Source organism: Eublepharis macularius, chromosome 17 (assembly GCF_028583425.1).
Source record: "Eublepharis macularius isolate TG4126 chromosome 17, MPM_Emac_v1.0, whole genome shotgun sequence".
Lineage (NCBI taxonomy): Eukaryota > Metazoa > Chordata > Lepidosauria > Squamata > Eublepharidae > Eublepharis > Eublepharis macularius.
In genome coordinates this window covers 16,207,516-16,229,526 of record NC_072806.1, presented here as the reverse complement: position 1 = coordinate 16,229,526, position 22,011 = coordinate 16,207,516, and the positions used below count along the sequence as shown (strand labels likewise).

The 22,011-nt window shown below is 46.1% G+C and overlaps 1 protein-coding gene across 1 annotated transcript in view; it reads right to left on the bottom strand.

The window, feature by feature from the left end:
- The window catches only part of RNF207 (ring finger protein 207), a 36,003-nt gene extending 17,046 nt beyond the window's left edge, over positions 1 to 18,957 (bottom strand). Inside the window, exons 1-8 of the mRNA XM_055001634.1 lie at positions 18,869 to 18,957; positions 12,910 to 13,100; positions 6,335 to 6,464; positions 6,102 to 6,246; positions 5,699 to 5,780; positions 5,344 to 5,419; positions 4,107 to 4,232; positions 1,917 to 1,963 (exon numbers count right to left, since the gene is read on the bottom strand). Of these exons, the coding sequence (XP_054857609.1) occupies positions 1,917 to 1,963; positions 4,107 to 4,232; positions 5,344 to 5,419; positions 5,699 to 5,780; positions 6,102 to 6,246; positions 6,335 to 6,464; positions 12,910 to 13,100 (797 nt within the window). The 5' untranslated portion in view covers positions 18,869 to 18,957. The remainder of the gene's footprint in view (positions 1 to 1,916; positions 1,964 to 4,106; positions 4,233 to 5,343; positions 5,420 to 5,698; positions 5,781 to 6,101; positions 6,247 to 6,334; positions 6,465 to 12,909; positions 13,101 to 18,868) is intronic.
- Between the last annotated feature and the right edge of the window lie 3,054 nt (positions 18,958 to 22,011).

Genomic DNA, 22,011 nt, shown 5'->3' with positions numbered 1-22,011 from the left:
GGAAAGACCCTTAAAGGTTATAGTTATACTAGTAACAAAGCCCGTTGTGGGGAAAAAATACAACAGGCTCTAGAAAGGGCAGGGCAGGTGTCCCAGGCATTGCCGCCTCTGCCGCCCTGATCTGCTGTGTGTGGTGGGGGGGAGGCAAGGTGGCCGAGCTTGGCATTATCCCCTCCCCAGCGCCCCAGTGGGACAAACTGGACAGCTGGAGGCTAGGGGTGCCAGCCTCCAGGTAGTGGCTGGAGATCTGGAATTACAACTGATCTCCTTCCCTATTGCTCCTCTGTTTCTTCTTGTGCTCCCCAAAGGAAATGGCAGCTTTGAATGGTGGCCTGTATGGTTCGTGTTGAGGTCCCTCCCCAATCCCTGCCTTCCCCAAGCTCCACCCCCAAATCTCCAGTGAAGGTGGCTGGGTTTACTTCCAGAGGTTGTTCTGGGACTGGCAGGGTTACCATGATGGGGAATAAAAACGAGGAGACTAAATGCCCTTTTCCTTTCCTGGCCTTCCACAGACAGAACTCTTTGCCATGGTTCCTGGCACCCTGCTCCCCTCTGGCACCTCGCCTTCTCCAGGGCCACTGGGTCTCTTGTCTATCTCCCTGGTGCTGGGCAAGGGGGCAGCCTCTGCCATCTGCTCCCCCCAGGCCTGCAGGGGAGGGGAGTCCCAGGGGAGACTCCCTTGCTCATTTCTCTCCTAGGAGGCGGAGGTGCAGGGAGCATGACCGGGGGTGGGGAGAGCAGGCAACAGCCCCCAGCCCAGTGCCAGGAAGGTTGAAGGCAGAGCAGCTCCGCCCGCTGGTGCTGTCCTTTGGTGGGCCAGGCTCTGTGTGCACTCTGTGTGGCTCTGCTGGGGAAGTCGCTGCCATGAGAACCCCTACTGGCTAGTTGGCGTGCAGGAGGAGACACTCCTGGAAGCAGAGGGAGCGCCGGGCGGGAAGGCTGAAGGGCCCTGGAGGAAGAGGAAGCAGCTGGCGCCTGCCTGCCTTGGGTGGCCGGGAAGCAGCACAGCGAGCTGGGCCTCTGCTCACCTGCCCGCCGGTGGTGTTCTTTGGCGGCCAGGCTACGCCCACGCTTCACAGGGCTCTGCTGAGGGGAGCCAGAAAACCCCGGGCAGGTGCGCATGCGAGAGAGTGAGAGAGAGAGCAGGCCATGCGGCATCTGCCTGCCTTGAATGGCCAGGAGGCAGCAGAGCCAGTCGGGTGCCTGCCTGCCTGCCTGCCTGCCTGGCCGGCAGCTGGATCACAGCAGGCACTGGAGGCTGTGAGCGCTGCCAGGAGCGACTCCCCTCTTATCCCCTAGAGGCGCATTAACGCGCCTGCACTGTGGGATCTGAGGTGAGTCGTCGGAAACCCGCTTACTGAATTATGTTACAGGATTATTTTATTTTCCATTCAGGTTTTTGAACCTTCACCTAGCCAGGAGAATCAGAGGGTATAACGATTAATATCCTGAGTCAGCCTGGAAGTTCACAGGGTGACCTAGAACCAGTATCTCTCATGGCCTAACCTTCTTTTCCGGGTTATTGTGAAGATAAAATGGAGGAGAGGAGAATGACTTTTTCTGGAGGATAAAGAATGCTTCTGAGACAGAAAAATCTCTTTCTTGAAGGAAGCCTTTCTCTGTTGGAGATCTGACACCATTGTTCTCCCCTCACATAAAAACAAAAGCCAAAGTACAAGTAACTGGAATGGACATGAATTTTTACCTCCTCTTATTTATCCCTAACTCCCTTTCCTCGCTTTCTTGTCTCCCTTAAGTCAAATTTTAGACTGCACGCTCCTTGGAGCAGGAACCTGTCCTCTTGTACTCTGTAACGGAGAGACAGATAACTAATGGCCGTGGGATTCTCTTTATTAGCAGAATAAATGTTTGTGTGAGTCCACAGGAAACTAGGTTCTAACCCCAAGCCATCTTACCTCTGAACCACTTTTAGCAGCATCTTCTTCCTCTCTGCCAACTTTTCCTGCAAGAAATGGGGGAAAGACAATTGAACACCTGGACAAGATATGGCCGCTTACAATGAGGCTCTCTGTTCCTTATTTCAAGGACTTGGCTGGGACATCTGATGATCTTCCAGAAATGAATGACCCTGGGAAGAGCTGACCCTGCCTCGTTGTTCTAATTTCATGGAGTCCCAAGAAAAGAGAGCCATTGCTGTCACGTTGCCCCCTGCTTTCGGGAATAACTTCACAGCCTTGAGGGCTGGCAACTTGCATGGAAATTCAATAGGGAATGATGATTTTTATGCTGGTGGAAATGTGACTGTGAAATACATGGGAGGTCTGCTTTCTGCTACCTGGAGGGAGGCAAACCTTGATTATAAGGACCCCTCATGAAAATCATGAAAACCAAGCCCCTTCAGCAGGCTCTCCAACAGTAAGGAGTAGTTTCTCGTATGCCACGGCAATACATGTTAAAGTTCAACAAAATGTATTAATTAAAGAAAGAGGCAGCCAAAAACAGAGAAGGTGAAGGTGGGTGGGTGGGTGGAAATAGCAGTGCGGTTGAATTTGAATCTAACTCGTTCCAATGCATATGCCAGCAAGGTATGACGCTTTACCTGCAAACCAGGTAAACTCAACAATGTTGAGTTTTGGAATGAAAACCTAAATGCCCCATTTGAAATGTACACAGGGCAAAAATTCATTCCTGGGTCTTTCTAGAGCCCTAAAACGGAGACTGGTCTTTTGCCAAGTTTGATCTCAGTTGTGAACCTATTTTGAGTGCCAGAACCCAAACCTGGAGCTGTCTGTATAATTTTTTTAAAAAGCTAGTGTGCAATATTCTGTCATTCTAGTGTGAAGGAGGGCTTAAGCAGAGTTGAGGATCAAGCCTCTCATTCCCTCCTAAAATGCAAATTGCAGGCTTCTACAGCCTCAATTTGCCTTAGGGCAGTATAGGTAAAAGGAGATGGGTTTAACCCTACAACTTCCATTTGGTTTTGCTGTTTGAAACGGGCTCCCTGCTGTGCTGTTAGCATTTTAAAAGAGAAAAGACATGTCCCTTTAAAAAACAACAACACCTATTTTCTCCTTGAACTAATAGCAGCAGCAGGGTCAGGTGGGATTCAAATAGGGAAACCAAGTGGATGCTTAAAGATTCACTCCCTCTCCCTTCCCTGCATGTCAGAGGAAAATTCCTTGTTATTGGTGGAATGAGAAATGTGATCTTCCTTCTCCGAAACAGAGCCAAAGATGGGGAGGGGGGCTATGCAAATAGAGCTGACTTGAATTGCAATGGGTGGACATCACCAGAGGCAGGGAGAAAGCAGCTTAGCCTCCATTCCTATAGTGCCACTTAGGGCTCCGCTTTGCTATCTCCTACATAAACAACAGCTGTCGTTCACATCTATGGTGGTGAAAAGTAAACTATTACGGTGGGGAAGGATAAAACTGTCTTCCCTGTTGACACTACATGGACTATCATTCATTGACGGGGTCTCTGGGCTCTCTTTGCAAAGACTACACATGCGCTTACGTTGTACTTTGCAACATACAAACTCTCCTTCTACCTACCGCATCATAATGGCGCAGAGTGGTAAGCTGCAGTACTGCAGCCCAAGCTCTGCTCATAACCTGAGTTTGATCCTGGCGGAAGCTGGATTCAAATAGTCAACTCAAGATTGACTCAACCTTCCATCCTTCCAAGGTCGGTAAAATGAGTACCCAGTTTTCTGGGGGTAAAGTGTAGATGACTGGGGAAGGCAATGGCAACCCGCCCCCCCCCCCCCCGTTACAAAAAGTCTGCCAAGAAAACGTCGTGATGCGACATCCCTCCCATGGGTCAGAAATGACTCGGTGCTTGCACAGGGGACTACCTTTACCTTTACTTTTTTACACATGCACTCACGTTGTACTTTGCAAGATACAAACTCTCCTTCTGCCTACCTCACCCATCATAATGATTTTTTTTTCTGCAAGGAGGAGGCAATATATAATTTCTCTGAGCGCCTGCCATGTGCTTTCCTTTCACAGCTAAGCAATCACAGCCATCCCTCTTGCATCTGGTCCAAGCAGCTCACCCACATGAGAGGAGGGTGTGACTGTAGCCCCAGCAGCCACCTTCTTAAGAGACGGTGGCAACTTAGGCGCCTGACTGCTCCTCACCTGCATGTTACTGAAGAGCGAGTTGATGGCGGTCTCCTCTTCGTCCGCGCTGTTGCGGACTTCCTCGATCATAGCTTTGAGGAGCACGATGGCCTCTCGTGTGGAAGTCTGTAGCTCTTTCACAGCCTAGGTAGCGCATTTACACACAGAGAACGTTGGGTGTTAACAGTTGCAAGGGCGGAAAAAGGAGATGGTGGTATGGAAGCATCGCAACGTTCGCTCTGCCTTGTCTACCTCCAGATTACTTCTAGATTTGAACCTGAGAGTCTGCTTTGAACCTGAGAGCCTGCTTTGCTATTTGCATTGCTGAGGCTTCTCCATGTTATAACAGGAGCAAAACTGGACTCTCAAGAGCTGAGCTGCTCAGTCAAGCCGGAGCTCCTCACAAGAGGTGAACAATTTAGTTAAGCCAGAGCTTCTTGCAAGAGGTGAGGTTCACTGGCTACACATTTCTTTGGGAATAAGACTGGGGAAGGCAATGGCAAATCCCTCCGTAAAAAGTCTGCCAAGAAAATGTTGTGATGCGACATCCCCCCATGGGTCAGTAATGACTCGGTGCTTGTACACCTTTTTTTGAGAGTTTGGCCTCAAGACTGTCCTTTTGGTTTTCCAGCAGAAGCTTCTTCTTCTTCTTTTTTATTATTAAAGAAGGGGTAGCTATGTTGGTCTGCAGTAGAACAGCAGGATTTGAGTCCAGTGGCAGCTTAGAAACCAACAAGATTTTCAGGGTGTACATTTTTGAGAGTAAGGGCTGGAGAGCTCTTACTCTCAAAACTGACCCCTTGGAAATCTTGTTGGTCTCTAAGGTCCCACTGGACTCAAATCCAAGGTTTTGAAAAATTGGACATTCAAATATATCCAAAAACGGGCCTTTAAAAATATGCTGTGAATGCAGCATGCCTGAAATCTTTATGCCCTCACCTGAAAACCACCCCTATGAAGCTCTAACAATTCCTCCTCAATTTATTTTTCCCAAGTAGCACCAGGATGAAATTCCCAGGCCAGAGCCCATTCCCTGCCCCAGGAAAGTTTGATCTACATCAGATTTTGCCATGCTGCAAACAGAATTTTCAGCACAGTTGCAAGAATCTTTAGTAGACAATAATCCCATGCTACCATCCTATGCGGAGTTATCCCCTCTTATGTTCGCTGGAGTCAACAGGCCATAGAAGGATGTAACTTTGCCTAGGATGGCATTGCCAGGGTCCCAAGAGAATCGCTTGGATTTTGCACCCACCATCACTGCCTGGTCTAGCTTCTCACAGCCTTGCATATATGCAGTCTCAATATCGATGCAGTGTGCCCGGCTCTCCCTAGAGGAGGGAAGACCAGAGAATGAGAGGTTAAGATCACTCCATTGCTAGCCCCAAAAGTTAAAAAACTTCCTGTGGCAAAAGAGTTAATTGCCCATAATGGCCGAGAAAGTTGCCCTTCCATTTAGCTCAAAATCTACTGGCTCTCTGTTTGAGTGGATTACCCTAAGGGTCCTGCTACACAAATCAGTGTCCTCATGTTTGTTGGGGAAGAACACTAGGATGTGCACATCTGTGGCTGGCACTTGACAGAAATCAAGAAAAAAAAAGCTCACTCACACTGGCATGTCCCGGAAGCAGTTAATGCACAACATGGACTTCTTCTCCGTGGAAAACATGATGTAAAGCTGTTCGTGAAGCGCTGCAAGAGACAGAAGTGAATCACCCCAAAACCAGGGTGGGCTGACTTTTGTGATCTGTTTAATTTTTTTTAAAAAATGGTTTTAAGTGCTCCTGAGTCTGCACTTCTACTTAGGATCCCGTACAGGCTTGTTGGGTCACCCCAACAGCTTTGCAAGAATGCCACCAGCTAGCAGGTGCTAGGTGGCCCACGGGAAATTTGGCCAGAGGACAACTGGTAGTGCAGATTATGTTTTTGGTTCCTCCCAGCCCTTAGGGATGGATTCTGGCAAAGTGACAAGCTCTGCCTATAGCCAAGGAGGACCGTGCGGGGATCACATACGGCATTTCTTGTGGATGTCTTTGGTGCGCTTGGTCAGTGAGACGATCTCATGGCGGGAAAACATCTTGGCTTTGTGGGTCTCTTCGCGGCACTTGGCACAGAGGGGCTGGTTGCAGGTATTGCAGAAATACATGGCATCTAAGTCCTAAAAGGGGTTGGTTAGAAAGCAAAACTCATTGGGTGGGCTGAAAAGCAACCTCCCTGCAAAGCGGGGAGGCAAGATACTCCTTTACCTGCTTCTTGCACTGAAGGTCGCAATTCGCACACTGTGCTTCCTCCTCACAGTCCCCGGAGCTGTCCACTAGGAACTTGAGGAGTCTGTCCTCAGGCGGTAGGCCGCTCCCTTTCACAATGGACTGGTGCCTGTGGCAGAAAAATGCAGGCTACATACAGCACCTGGGTCTTTAGGTGGGCAACTAAAAAAAAACCTCAGATACAGCCTAGGTAAATTCTACTTTGCGCCACTAAGTAATCTCTCAGGTAAGTGAGCAGCAGCCGTTGGATCTGTGTCCTGCTTCTCCTTAGTGTTAGGGTTAAAACCTGGGACTCTCTGGCCATTACAGGCCATTACTTTGCAAAAACTAGAGAAATGGCTAGTGACTGCTCTTGCAAATGGTCACTGTACCCTCCTTTTAATTATACACAATTACACGGCACAGCACCCTGCACGTCATGGCCCCTCAACCTTGCCACTTATTATGTGCTTAGTGAGTGATCACTGCAGGTAGGGGCAGTCTACGCTGACGGGCACAAGGGGAAGCTGCCCCAGGCCTCGTGCCAACTGCCCCACCCGTTAAAGGATGGGGAGAAGAAGAGCAAGATCAGTTTGCTGTGTGCTCTTGGCTTATTTGCGATTTGGGCAGCTGACTTCCAGCTGCAGTGGTGGCTCAGTTTGCTGTGTGCTCTTGGCTTATCTGACATTTGGGCAGCTGACTTCCAGCTGCAGTGGTGGCTCCTACCCATCTCACATGGGGCACGGGCCACTCCTTGCTTGGCCCCAGAAGCGGGTGGTGGCAGTAGGGGTGGCAGTGATTCTGAGACCCCATCCTGAACTTTTATCCAGAGCCCCCAAATCACTAAGACCGCACCTGACTACATGCCTCAGAACAAGTTGACTCTGTTCTAGCAAAGCTGATGCTACATACTTGTGTCTGAGTCAAACCGTCTGACAGCCAGTTTGGTGTAGTGATAAAGAGTGCAGGACTCTAATCTGGAGAGCCAGGTTTGATTCCCTACTCCTCTTCTTGAAGCCAGCCGGGTGACCTTGGGTCAGTCACAGCTCTCTCAGAGCTCTCTCAGCCTTGCCCACCTCACAGGGTGTTTGTTGTGGGGATAATAATAACATACTTTGTAAACCATACTGAATGGGTGTTAAGTCGTCCTGAAGAGCGGTATATAAATCGAATGTTGTTGTTGTTATTATCTGGCAGCCATGGCTTTCTAGGGTTCCAAAGGAAGTCTTTAAGGTGCCATTAGAGTCCCGCTTTATTTTTGCTGCAAGAGACTAAAATGTCCTCCCTACTTACATTCCTGTTGGGGACAGAGCAAGATGGGTAGCCTTATTAGTCTGTCTATTGGCAACAGCCATGCTTTTCAAGGCTCAAATCACTGCTTTGTTTCCTGGATTTCAGCTGGAGACATGCAGCTCTCTGGAGATTTGCTTTAGTGCATGGGAGAAGTCTTAACTAACTTTGCTGGCTTTAAAAGAAACCAATAGTAAGTATATTACTATAACACTGTAATGGTATATTTATTGATTTTTTTTAGAGCCACCAAAAAGCTCTTCGGTGGCAGGGCAGTGGGGAATGGTGGGCACAACAAACTGAAGAACGGAGACTATCATAGTGTAGCTGCTCCATTGCAGAGGCATTTGCCACAGCAACAAGTCCATATCTAGGAATTGTCCCCATGCAGAAGCAGACTATGGCTGATTCCGCACACATTGGATAATGTGCTTCCAATCCTCTTTATAGATCATTTGGAACAGATTTTTTTGTGTGCGGAACAAGAAATCCACCTCAAACAATGGATAAAGTGCATTGAAAGTGCATTATCCAATGTGTGCGGAATCAGCCATGGTTGGTCAAAACCAAACGGCGTGCCCTTTTTCTAACGTGCCAAAGCTTTGCCTACTGAGGCCCCAGGTTCTTTTCCTGGCAACATCTCCCATTGAAGGATCTCAAAGGAAAACTTTGCCTGGGAGCCTGGAGAGCCGATGCTGGCAAGAGGGCAGCGAGCAAGAAGTGGCTTACATTGCTTTTCTCCATTTTATCATCACAAGAATCCTGTGAGGTAAGGTTAGGCGGGGACAGAGTGTTGGCCCAAGATCTCTTTGTATGTCCCAGGCATGTCTTCTTATGCATTGGGCCACCTCCTTTGAGGCCGGATAATCTTGCCACATCTCCGCAGTGGCAGATGGTGCAATAAAACCGAGAGCAGCAATATGGCAACAGTGTGCTCCCTCTCTTCTAATTTGGAAGGCAGCAAGGCCTGAACAGTAAATCATGCAGAGATGCAACAAACAGCTTCCTTTGACCAGGACTATTTTTGAGCTTTGTTTTTCTTGTATGCAGGGCTTTTTTTCTGGGAAAAGAGGTGGTAGAACTCAGTGGGTTGCCAGCACAGGGGGCAACTCTTGGAGGTGGTGCCCCTGGTATCACTTGCACGTGCGTAAAGTGCGCGCATGCTCCCAGGACCGCACAATGACGTCACTTTGGGTCAGCTGGAACAAGAGTGGAGTTATTTAAAGTTTAAATCGCCCTTGGCAAAAATGGTCACATGGCTGGTGGCCCTGCCCCCTGATCTCCAGACAGAGGGGAGTTTAGATTGCCCTCCATGCCGCTCCAGCGGTGCGGAGAGCAATCTAAACTCCCCTCTGTCTGGAGATCAGGGGGTGGGGCCACCAGCCATGTGACCATTTTCAAGAGGCGCGGAACTCCGTTCCACCATGTTCCAGCTGAAAAAAAGCCCTGCTTGTATGCATTTCTCAAGAGTACACTAGCAGGTATCTCATGGCAACCAGTATGGGACTTATTGCCTTACAACAACCCTGTAAGGTAGGCCACAGTATGATGAACCCCCAGCAAATTTAGGACTTTCCAGACAGAAAGAACAAGGTTAGCGTAACCCTGTGCTGCAGGGATGGGAGTAAAATCCTGGCCAGCTGATGTTTGGGGGTGTAGAGAGTGGGGTACAGGGGGCTGTGAAAGGAATGACGGGGAGAGGCCGGCATTTACATACTTTGATTTGGCAGAATCGGCCAAACCTCTGCTTACAGCATCCAGCCTCCTGCGGTACCGCTTTAGGGTTCAGAGTCCAATGAATACTTTGAGCAGGTTATGGGTGCCTAAAATGTGTCCTTTTGAATAGCCTCAGAACAGTGCAGAGAACTGAGTGCTATTTCTGTTCCCGGGACTCTTGTGTGTTGTTATTTTGGGACAGTAGTTATGGCAAAAAGAGGGCATCTGCTTCTCTGTCTTTCCCCTCTTATCACTAACTTGCATGCCCTGGGCTACCCTCCCAGGAATTCCTCCCACCAGCTATTTTTAATGCTTTAAGGGGTTTCTTGCAGTGCTGAATTCTCTCATAGGATAGAGGTTTATCAGCGGCTCTTACCCAGAAGAAGCAAGGCTGGACTCTGATTACTCTTCCCCCCACCCCAAGGATTTGAATGCCGATTTAAAGAGGTGCATCTCCTTTGCAGCACAGACCCCTCTTCTGCATTTGAGGAGTTGGATTTTGTAAGGTTGCTTCAAAAAACTATTTGACTGACAAAGGAAAGGAGTGTATGGAGCTAGGGGAAGTGAAACCCTTTTCAAACTACTTTAAAAGCCCGCAAGTTTTCAAACCACATTTAACTATTTTTGTCACCAACTTAAGACTGGAATTTCCCCTGTAAGAGACAATACGGCTAAGCTACGGAGACTCGTGGTTTCAGGTTGGCTTCTGTCAGAGACAAAAAGTCAGACTTTAGTCTGCTCCAGCAAGATAATTTTTAGAGGTCAGTGCTGTGTAGTGGTTAGAGCATTGGTCTAGCATCTAGAACACCTGGGTTCAAATTCCTACTGTGCCATGGAAGTTCACTGGGTGACCAGGAGCCAGTCATGCTCTCTCTGCTTAACCTACTTCACAGGGTTGTTGTGAGGATAAAACGAGGGGATCATAAAAAAAACCTGTATGGATCCTTGACCTCCTTGTTGGAAGGATGAGATAAAATTGTACTAGATATTTTTCACAACGTGATCCCGTGCATATTTAGAGTTCAGTGGGTCTCCAGTAAGGACTGCCTCTGTAGCTTTATGCTGCATAATCCTGGGCAGAGGATTGTGCCCTTGTACTCTCTAACACAAGTGGGTTCTCGTGAGCTTGACTCTGTACGGGATCAGAGTCTTCTTAACTCAGCGTGAGCTGAGCTACTTTCCGTGGGGATCCCAGACCGGGATGAAGATTTCATTGGTGGAGAGCAAAGATATTTTAGGGTGCAGAGAAGGCAAGGGTTTCAGCTCCAAGACATTTGCTGTGGCTATTTTTTCACGCCACCTCTTCTGATTTTCAGTTTGTACCTGATTCATTTGTAAGGATAACTCCTTTGTGTGCAGAACGGGTGAGTTGATCCTGAAGGATAACTGTGCAGAATCTGAGATGAAAGGGGCAGGAGGTGCCCCCCCCAAGACCTTTAAATGAGTCCAGCATGTTCAGTAGGTTTGCTGACTCCAACTTAGGAAATTCCTGGAGATTTGGGGTCAGATTCTTGGGATACAATCTCATGATAGATTCCACCATAGGAAGCTGCTGTTTCCTCCAAAGGAACTGATCTCTATAATCTGTAGATCAGTTGTAATTTCGGGAGAGCTCTAGGCCCCACTTTGCAACTGGCAGCCCTAACGCTAAGTAGGGTTGCTGGCCTCCAGGAGTCTGGAGATCTCCCAAAATTGCAACCCGTCTTCAGACTACAGTGATCAGTTCCCTGGAGGAAACGGTGGCTTACAAGGGTAGACTCTATCAAGGCATTATATCCTGCTGAGTTCCCTCCCCTTCCCAAACTCCACCCTCCCCACTGTCCACCCCGTTCTCCAGGAATTTCTTAACGTGTAGTTGGCAGCCCTAGTTCTAAGCATCAGAGCACTGGTGCTGGGTCTTTATCGGGCACAGAGCTCTCCTGGGTTTGCAGTAAAAGGCCTCAAATGCATTTCCCCCACTGCTGCTCTCCCTGGCTGGAGCCCCCTCTACAAACCTACACCCCCCCCCAGTTAAATGCAGAGACTCTGCTCTGCAGCTGTTGACAGATGAAGCCCATTGTGATACTGGTTTCGTGTTTCAGGGGCCTAAAGACAAAAGAGGGAACTCTCGACATCCTTGTTCCTCTTGCTTTTATTTTTTTGGGGCACAGGACATGACAATAAATAGCAAGGGCTAAAAATAAGTATATTGACAAGCTCCTTCTATGTATGGAAAAGGGGAACTCAAGCCAGTGAAAAGAACAATAAACACAGCCCCTGCTCCAATTTCTCGGGGCCGTAGGGAACGCTCCTGTGGGCATATTCTCCCCGCCAGCTCTCGGCTTCATCTCAACTAATTATGAAGCCTTGAACGCCTTTGGCAGCAGCAAACAAACCTGATATGGGTGTCTTAGAGGCAGGGACAAAGGCCAGACACCTGCTTTTGCTTCCCTTTTTAGGAAGTCGATGCATTTTGATCTACCAGTCTGGAAGGGGGGCACTAAGGTGCCATAAGACAATTGCCAGGGTGCCATTGAGAGCAAATTAATTCAATATTAAGGCCCCCAAAGGGCACAAAGTACCCCTTTGCCATAGGAGGTTGCCTAATGTATCTCTGGTAAGATTGCCAACCTCCTGGAAGGACCTGGAGATCTCCCAGAATGACACCAGATCTCCAGAGATCAGTTCCCTGGGAGAAAATGACAGCTTCATAGAGTGGAGTCTATGGCATTGTATCCCACTGTGGTCTCTCCCATCCGCAACCCCCACTCTGCCCAGGCTGCACCCCTAAATCTCCAGGTATTGCCTAACCTGGAGTTGGCAACCATACACCCCACCCCACTGGGCCAAACCTTGTTGTGTTGGGTGGAATGAGACGTGTGTGAGAGACAAAAGGCAAGAGTGCTTCTGTGCTTCTACGAAGTGGCTCTGTCCCACACCTGGCAACCTGCTAGGAAGATGGCGGTTTTAGTCCTGAGTGCAAAGGACTTCAGCCTGCTCAGAAGCTAACATTCCCAACCGGCAGGTAGATCTCCAGGAATCAGAGCTATCGCTAGACTACAGAGATCAGTTCCCTGGAGAAAATGGCTGCTTTGGAGGGTGGACTCCAAGGAATTATAACTGGCGGAGGCCTTTCTCCTCCCAAAACTCCTCCATCCCAAGGATCCGCCTCCCCCCCAAATCTCCAAGAATTTCTGAAACTGGAGCCAGCAACTCTACCAGTTGGGTGTAGTGGTTAAGAGCACAGGACTCTAATCTGGAGAGCTGGGTTTGATTCCCCACTCCTCCACTTGAAGCCAGCGGCGTGACCTTGGGCTAGTCACAGCTCTCTCAGAGCTCTCTCAGCCCCTCCCACCTCACAGGGTGTTTGTTGTGGGGATAATAATAACATACTTTGTAAACCGCTCTGAGTGGGCATTAAGTTATCCTGAAGGGCGGTATATAAATCTAATGTTGTTGTTGTTACTATTATTATTATTACCAGAAGCTGTGGTCCCATAACTGATTTTGGTGGGACAAAACCTCACCGCATCCCTAATCTTGCCTTGTCATCCTGTGTCCCTTGACTGGGCGAGTGAGGTGAATCTTACCCACAAAGAGGACATGTGAGGCGGCTGTCAATGGCCCGGCCCCGCAGGCAGCTGGCACAGAAGTTGTGGTAACAGTCCAGAAGGCAAGGATGTTCGTACTGCTCGTGGCATAGAAAACACACCAGCGGATGGCAGTTCGCATTGTCCAAATCACAAAGGTTCTCCAGGGGCGAGAAAATTCCACCAGACATCTGGAGGACAGCCAGTAAGAGAATAGAAAGTTACTGTCTTGAATCTATTTTTCGAGTAAATGTTTTAGAGTTACACAGGGTAAGAGTGCTGCGTAAGCAGAACACTAGCCTATTCCTCTAGCAACCACAGGCCTAAAAAGCGATGACCACCCCTTCCCCAATTTGTAAATAGCAGAGGTACACTACTTCTTTTTCTTAACTATAATTGGAGCCAATCATATACAAGAAAAGAATTAGTATAAGTTAGAATTTCCTACTTTCAGTTGGACGTCCGTGTGTGTTTCTGCACAAGCTGCCAATCTGATTTAAAGGAGGAAAGCCCAGAGCGGTGGTGCATGCAGAGACGCAGTGGGCAGCCTCACCAAGAGTAGATAATTTTGCAGCTCTCTATACTAGGAGTGATTGAATGATCTGGTCATACCAGATGCAGAGTCTGCAAATGTACAAACTCACAACGTAGGATGATGAGAAAGACCAAGCTAGACCAGAAATCAAGAAGAGATGAAGAAGTCATTTTCTGTAAATGGGTACTATAAGCTCACAGCGCGTTTTAATGATTTGTTTGATTAACCACAAATCTTCCCTGACATCACCTAGGGCTGCCAGCTCCAAGTTGGGAAATTCCTGGAGATCTGGGGAGTGAAACGTGGAGAAACCTGGAGAAAGTGGGGAGGGAAAGGACCTTAACACGGCATAATTCCATAGAGTCCACCCCCAAAAGTAGCCATTTTCTCCCGGTGAACTGATCTCTGTGGCCTGGAGACCAGTTGTAATTCCAGGAGATCTCCAGCCACTACCTGGAGGCTTGCTAACACACAACCGGGGAATCAATACTGTATCATAAACCACTTTTAGTATTTAATGCTATGTAAAGTGCCAAGTGCAAAATTGTGCAGTAAATACATCAATCAATAAATAAATACATGCAATAAATACTATGTACAAAATCTGCCATCCACAATGCTACCAAATTCATAGCTCAAATGAGCAATGTCCACTATGTAGGGACCGGAGTGCTTGGAGACGCGTCAGGAGCATCTCCGAGCACATTTATTGCATGTATTTATTTATTGATTGATGTATTTACTGCACAATTTTGCACTTGGCACTTTACATAGCATTAAATACTAAAAATAGTTTATGATACAGTATTGATTCCCCGGGTGTGTGTTAGCAAGTTGTTTCTCTTTACCGGTGGAACTCCCTGGTTACTTCACTACCTGAAGGTTGGCAACCCTAATGTCACCCCACTATTGGAAACACTGCAGATGGGTGAACAATGACTGATCTCCCCGGTTAGCAAACTGAACTCTTGTACATAGCTAAACTTGGCTTAAATTTGTACAGGTGAAGAATACAACACTCCTGACATCAGAACTGAGCTAAATAATCACTTTAACTTTATTAGTGCCAATGTACACAGCCCTGATTTTGTCTTAATTCTATTAGGGACATTGGTGTTGGCAATCAGAAAGAATCTTCTTAGATTCAGGGTTCTCCTTTTCTTGTATATGTGAGTTCTTTTTATTTAGTTTTGTTTTACAGTGTTTCCCAGGTAGGATGTTTTAACACTGACAGAGATTTCATTACAAGAAATAAAGAAAAAACAGAGAACAAAACAAGGGAAGAAAAGAATGAGCTGGTCCTGAGAGAGAGATCAACAAGGGACACCAAATCTAAAATGATTACGACCTGCGAGAATAGCTCAGGAGAGGGGAGGGGGGGGGGGGGACTCAGCCAGAAGAAACAAAGCATCTCTGCAATCTTTTTTTTAAATTAATTTACTTTTTAATTAAGCTTTATAACATACAACAAATAGAAATCAACAATGAACATCAACTGTAACACAACAACTAATCAATAATAGTTTACAAGTTTTCAAGAATATGAACATTACAATAACTTTTAAACAAAGCATACATAATATTACCAAATATCAGAAAACTGAGTCAATGTCTGAGCAATTCTTATTTTGGGATGTAAATCGTGCATGTCTATAAATTCAAGAAAAGGGAACCATTTCTCATAGAAATTGGAACTGGCAGGAAAGCGTTCAGCATTGAGAATATTATCATTAATTTTATCCAGGATGAAATGGTCCCATATCTTAGAGAGCCACATCTCTTTAGTTGGCACTTTCTTCAGATTCCAGACTGAAGCTATCGCTGATTTCGTTGCAACTAAAAATATTGCTATAAGATTCCTGCAATCTTTGACAGTTCATCTTTTGTAAGGTTTTGCATGACAAGAAATAAAAGATTTGACAACAGATCCTCAGGGTGCTGAGTTGACTCTTACATTTTTCTCTTAAATGCTGCCTTTTTCCTGGCTACGCATAACTGATAAAAGGACAGTCATGGTCCAGACAAGCTTTGGCAGCGGTTAACTGGTCCGTGCAATAATACGCATCCTGTCTCAAACTCTGGCAAGCTATTTTCTGACCCAAAAACCCTTCTTGGTTTCCATTGGGTGGCTAGAGAGTTTGCCTTGGTTCGGGGCGAGCGGCATCATATCTTTACCTTCATGTTATCCGCATCCTGATCTTTCAGTCGCACCACCCAAGCAAGGTGCCTGCAAACTGAAGCCAGCCAAATTGTGACTGGAATACAGCCCAGGAAGCTCGGTCTGTTTTGGCTCTCGGCACACACCGCGTCTCGCATCTTTTATTTATATGCCACCGTCTGTCTGCAGGTCTGGAGTCGTTTTTTTAAAAATGAGCACTGAATGGTTTAAGAGAGGCTTCCTCTGACATCTGTAAATCTGGTTCTTTCATCCCTCCCTTCTCTCTCGTCAATCAAGTCTGGAAGGGTTTTGAAATAACTCCCTCCTGCAAATATCTCACTTTTGCCGGAAGCGGGAGGACTCATCCACTCTGAGCAGTTACGGCTGTAGTCAAACTTCTGTCAAATTTCAGGGGGGGGGGGAAATAACTTGAAGGCAGTTAGACCAAAGGTACTGCTGTCTGCAGTTCTGTTGCCACTAACATAGATACGAACAGTCCCCCCGCCCCTGCATTAATGTGATCCAAAGGGGATAGAGTGAAATACCATTTTCTCCCACTTTTTTACTTGCTAACCACCCTGATATAAATTAAGGCTATCACCCGATGAAAGAGTTCTTTCAATCAGGTGACAGACCTAATACCCATTAAAATGTATACACTGATTTAGGGTTTTTTTTTATCTTGCACTTCCTCCAAAGACTTGGGGATGGCATGCATGGCTTCCCCTTCTCTATTTTATCCACACAACAGCCTTTGAGGTAGGTGAGGCTGAGAGGCAATGACCGGCCCATGGTGGTTGTTGTTATTGTTGTTATTATTAACAACAACAATATTCGATTTATATACCGCCTTTCAGGACAATTTAATGTCCACTCAGAGCAGTTTACAAAGTATGTTACTGTTATTCCCATAACAATCACCCTATGACAGGGGTGGGCAATTGTTTTGGCTCGGGGGCCACTTTGTCGGAGCGGAGGTTAGCGGAGGGCCGCACCTTTTAAAATGATTGCATTCATTAGTTAACTTTGCCTTTCAGAAAAGGTATAAATTGTATCATAAAAATCAATAAATATAAATTAAATAAAATAGTGGTAGTTTTATTCAATTTATTTATTGTGCTAATTTCATATCATCTATAGCTGCAAGCTATGTGAGGGAGAAAAGCTGCAGAGCGTTGTTCTTTCGGTGCCAGGCGCCCGGTAGGTGACTGTCTTGGCGGGCCGCATGTGGCTCTGTAGCGGGCCACATGTGGCCCGCGGGCCGCAATTTGCCCACCCCTGCCCTATGAGGTGGGTGGAGCTGAGAGAGCTCCGAGAGAGCTGTGACTGACCCAAGGTCACCCAGGCTGGCTTCAAGCGAATGAGTGGGGAATCAAACCTGACTCTCCAGATAAGAGTCCTGCCGCTCTTAACCACTACGCCAAACTGGCTCACTGGTTATCCAGTGAGATTTACAGCAAGCAGAATGAAGATGTGATATTGGAACTCCCGAATCCTAGTTGGCCATGCTGAACACAACCCTAGTTCTCAGCCGATTAACTGCATGAATTTTGATTAATTAACTGAATTAATTTCATTTGTTGCCCACCATTCACAGACTCAAGGTGGATTATACAATCTAAACAATGCAATCAGAGGAGTATTATCAGCAGTGCAATAAAACAGGATCACACAACATTAGAGGGTAGCACACTAAAGGAGAATATTACGTACAACGAAGCAGTGTGATATATACAATGAAACAGAAACAGATGACAGATTTAGAGAAACAGCGCAACAGTGTAATGTATACAACAGTCATGAGAACTACCTAAAATTCCACAGACATTTATTATGACCCTATTCCTGCAGTGGTTAGAGTCAGACTAGGATCTGGGAAATCCGGGTTCGAATCCCCACTCAGCTGTGGAAGCTTGCTAGGTGACCTTGAGCCAAGCCATACACTCTCAGAGCAGAACCACAAGTGACAAAAGGCACAGATTGGACACTTGTCTGCTTCCCTCAAGTTTTGATGGGAAATGTAGGCAGCTTGGCGGAATGTTGGACAAGTGACAGTTGAAGAGTCCATTGGACAGCAGTCGGAGAGCCAAGCTGCAAGACCAGGATGCCTACATTTCCCACCAAAACTTGAGGGAAGCTGACAAGTGTCCAATCTGTGCCTTTTGTCACTTGTGGTTCTGCTCTCAGCTTAGCCTACTTCAGGGTTGTTGTACACATAAAATGAAGAAGGGGAGAATGTTAGAAACTTTAGGTCCCCACTGGGGAGAAAAAGAACATAAAATAAAAATAAATAAACAGGGCCTCCTTAGCTATCTCCACTTTATACACTAGTTTGGTGTAGTGGTTAAGAGCACGGGACTCTGATCTGGAGAACTGGGTTTGATTCCCCACTCCTCCGCTTGAAGCCATCTGGGTGACCTTGGGTCAGTCACAGCTCTCTCAGAGCTCTCTCAGCCCCACCCACCTCACAGGGTGTTTAGTTGTGGGGATAATAATAACATACATAACTGCTCTGAGTGGACGTTGTCCTGAAGGACGGTATATAAATTGAATGTAATTGTAATTGTTATTGTTAAAGATGATTGGTGAGTTAATTAACTAAACCTGGATATATTTACATTAAAAGATAACAATAACCATCATTCTTTGTTTTCAAACATTTATAGAAATATATAGACACACACACACACACACACACACACACACACACACATTTACACATATATGTTTTAGGAGATTTCAATGCCGCCTGCTTAAAGTGGCTTACAATTAAAACAACATATTATCAATATAAAATTTATCACCATGAATGCACACTACAAAACGACATGTACATGTTCTAGCCAGAAAGCAGAAAAGAGACCCCTTTCCTGCGTGTGTGAGAAGGGGATATACGTCTTCTGAAAATGGTTGCTTGCCGGCTCCTCTTTATGTGAATACATGTATTGAAATAATAGTTTTAAAAACTGCTACTAGATTACTTTGGAGGGATTGTTTTTTAATCACTTAGAAGGCTTATAAACAAGGGCACAAATTCACAATCGCAATGTAGGTTTTTTTTTAATCAGGTGGTTAGATCACTTGATTAAAGAAGTTTGAATTGATTAAAAGAGTTTAAATTCACTAGCTAAACTTCATAGCCCTAACAGAAATGTGTCAGGGGGTCGTTATTCCCCATCAAATGATTGAGATGCTTTTTAAACTTTCATATCTAGAATTAGCTGGAACAAAAGTCCACATCAATATTCTCAGTCAAAGCGTCTTACCTTTTTGGGGGGACTTACTGCTTTCCTTTCCACTCTGTCCTGTTAGTGGGTTAATTTTCAGTCTCTTTTGGTCCACTTGTAAGTGGTTTTTACAGGCTTCGTGGTGTTAAATCTGGCTGGCTGATGAGCCGAGGAGCAGAGCATCTGTTAGAGTTCCAGTAACATGAAGAGAATGTGACCTTTGGACATGGAATCCCACCGCTTGAGAGTTTCTTTCTGAAAGGCAGCAATAACTTTCAGGCATAAATCCACAGAATAAATTCTGAATCCAGAATTTCCCTTCCAGAAATTCGGGGGGGGGGGATTGATGACACGTGTGGTGCAATAAAGAAGAATCAATTGAAAAATTCTGGTCTCCAGCTTCCAAGAGGCAAAGATTTCATCTGATCTCAGACTCCATTCCTGGGATATGGCTAGCAAACTGGTGGCTCCAGCTGCCTCGGTCATAAACAGACAGACAGGATCACAACAGAGGAGGTAAGTGTGGATGTCCTTTGATCATCTGTCTTCTCTAGCCTGTTGGAATCTGTTCCACCTCATTCACTACTACTGTCAAGGTTCATCCAAGGTCAGATCAAGCGGCCAACCCATGTGACTGAGGGGAGACCATCCCAAACAAACTCCCTCCATGTTTGAGAGACTTCCAGGGATTAGAAAGATGACGAATCACAGCTAAAGGTATGCTTTACATGTGAGCGCAGGGCAAGAAAGGGATGGGAACAGGGCCTTTTCTTTGTGGTAGTGATCTCCGCTACTGAGTACCTGCATTTTTGTGCTTGGGGTGCCAGCTCCAGGTTGGGAAATTCCTGGAGATTTTGGGAGGGGAGCCCGGAGAAGGCAGGATTTGCAGAGGGGAGGGACCTCATCAGGGTATAATCCCATAGATCCCATCTTCCAAAGCAGCCATTTTCTCCAGAGGAACTGATCTCTATGGCCTGGAGATCAACTTAATTCCAGGAGATCTCCAGCCACCATCTGGAGGCTGGCAACCCTACTTTGTGCTGAGGGGGGAATCAGTGGAAATCAGTGCCAAAATATGTATGAATACCAGGACTTTAAAAAAAAAAGCAGTGGGTGAGACTATTCACCTGTAAGAATGTAATTGTTTAGAGAAGCCAGAATGTAACTTGAGGGCATGCAATAATGCACTCATTTCGCTGAAGTGGAGCAAATCTGGTCTGAACTCCCTTCCCACCCAGCATGATATGAGTGTAAGAGCCATTCCTTGATTTGCCCTTAGACCCTGGTGTTCAAAAACTTCTTAATGTAGAAGTTCCTTTTCCCTTTTGATCTAACCCCGGCCATCTAAGCAGATGGCCGCAACTACCTCTTGTGGCAGTGAGTTCCATGTGTAAACAATGTGTAAGAGTACTCTGTGTCCTGGATCTACTGCCAGTCAGCAGTGGGTGACCTCAATGTTCTAAACTCATGGAAGTTTGAGACAGAGAAAAAGGGGTCTACTTTTTCCACACTATGTACTGTGGGAGTGAGAATGGTGTAGTGGCTAAAGTAATGGGCTCGGATCTGGGTGATGCAGGTTCAGCTCCGTGCTCTGCAGTGGAAGCTTGCTCAGTGGCCTTGGGCCAGTCACATACTCTCACCCTAACCTACCTCAAAGGGTTGTTGTTAGGAACAAATAGAAAAGAACAAAGTAAGCTACTTTTGGTCCCCATTGGGGAGAAAGGTGGGGTATAAATAAAGTAAAATAAAATAAGTTTATTACAAATGTCTGTCATGCCCCCCTCTTAATTAATTAGGGCTCTCTTGTTTAAAAATGACAACTTTGTGTCAAAGGAAAGACTCTCCTTTTCTACACCTTCGGCCAGGTCTAGGGCTGCATCCACATGGAGGTTTTTATCCATCTTGGCTTCCAAACTGCGCTGCTTTCCTAGAGAAATTATTCGCCGTGTAGTTTGGGTTGCTGTTGCCAAGGCAGATGGGTTCATTGTGGAAATGGAGCATCCACAAAGAAGTTTTCCCTGCACTTTTCTAACCTTAGCCCTCTGTGGCTGCTATTTCCTCTCCTGCCACTGGGGGACTTACAAAAATTGAAAACAGCTTTATATCATTATAATGATCTACTTCAATGGCATACCAGTTCTCAGCTTTCTTTCTTTTTTAAAAAAGTCTCTATTCTCTTTCATTGCAGAGTTATAAGAGAAAATGTGCAGACTGTAAGAGATTGTTATGACTCAGTAGTGGGTTGGAGGAAACAGCAGCCATGAGGCTGTGGCAAAGGAAGTGTGGGGGAGACTGCTTATGTGAATGCTCAGTTGTGTGCATGCCTCAGCATTTGACAAGAGCTGCATAGAGTCTCTGCGCAGAAGCATCCAGTCCTCAAGGCTGCTTGGAAGCAAAACTTTTTACAGGGCAATCACTAGCTTCTAAGGTTGTGGGAGGGCATTGTGAATATCAAAAAAAGTTCTGAGTCTGCGTGAAGGATTGGCAACTGTGTTTCTAGTAGGCAGGTTTTAAGGCTACTAGCTGAATAGTGAGAAGATATTGGATGAAAATACATGAAGAGATGAAAAAGACGTTAAAGCTCTGCTTTGAGCGGGACCCAAAAATATGTTATTAAATATTTTGCCAAGTGATATTACAAAAGAACACAATGAACATTTTAAATATATGGTGACAGTGGCAAGAGCAGTACATGCATCAATGGAAGAAAGAATTTTGGCCGGATGTGACTGAACAGATGAATAAATTGCATGTTTATGCATCAGTGACTAAATTAACCTCTTATATGGCTAATAGACCAATTTCAGAATTTCAGGAAAAATGGAAAAGTTTTTTTTTTATTATGTGGCTGAAAGAGAAGGGTTTTTTTAAAATGCTGAACACAAAATGTCTAGTATAATGTATTTAAGCATAAATAAGTGGGGAGATGGAGAGGAGAAATATTACGTAGTTTTAATATTCTATTATAGTTCTATTCTCTAATGGTGGTGGTGGAGAGCGCTGTTAAGTCATAGCTGACTTATGGCAACCTCTGGTAGGGTTTTCATGGCAAGAGATTCACAGAGGTTGTTTGCCATTGCCTGCCTCTGCAACCCTGGTATTCGTTGGGAGGTCTCCCATCCAATTACTAACTAGGGCTGACCCGGCTTAGTTTCTGAGATCTGACAAGATCAGGCTCACCT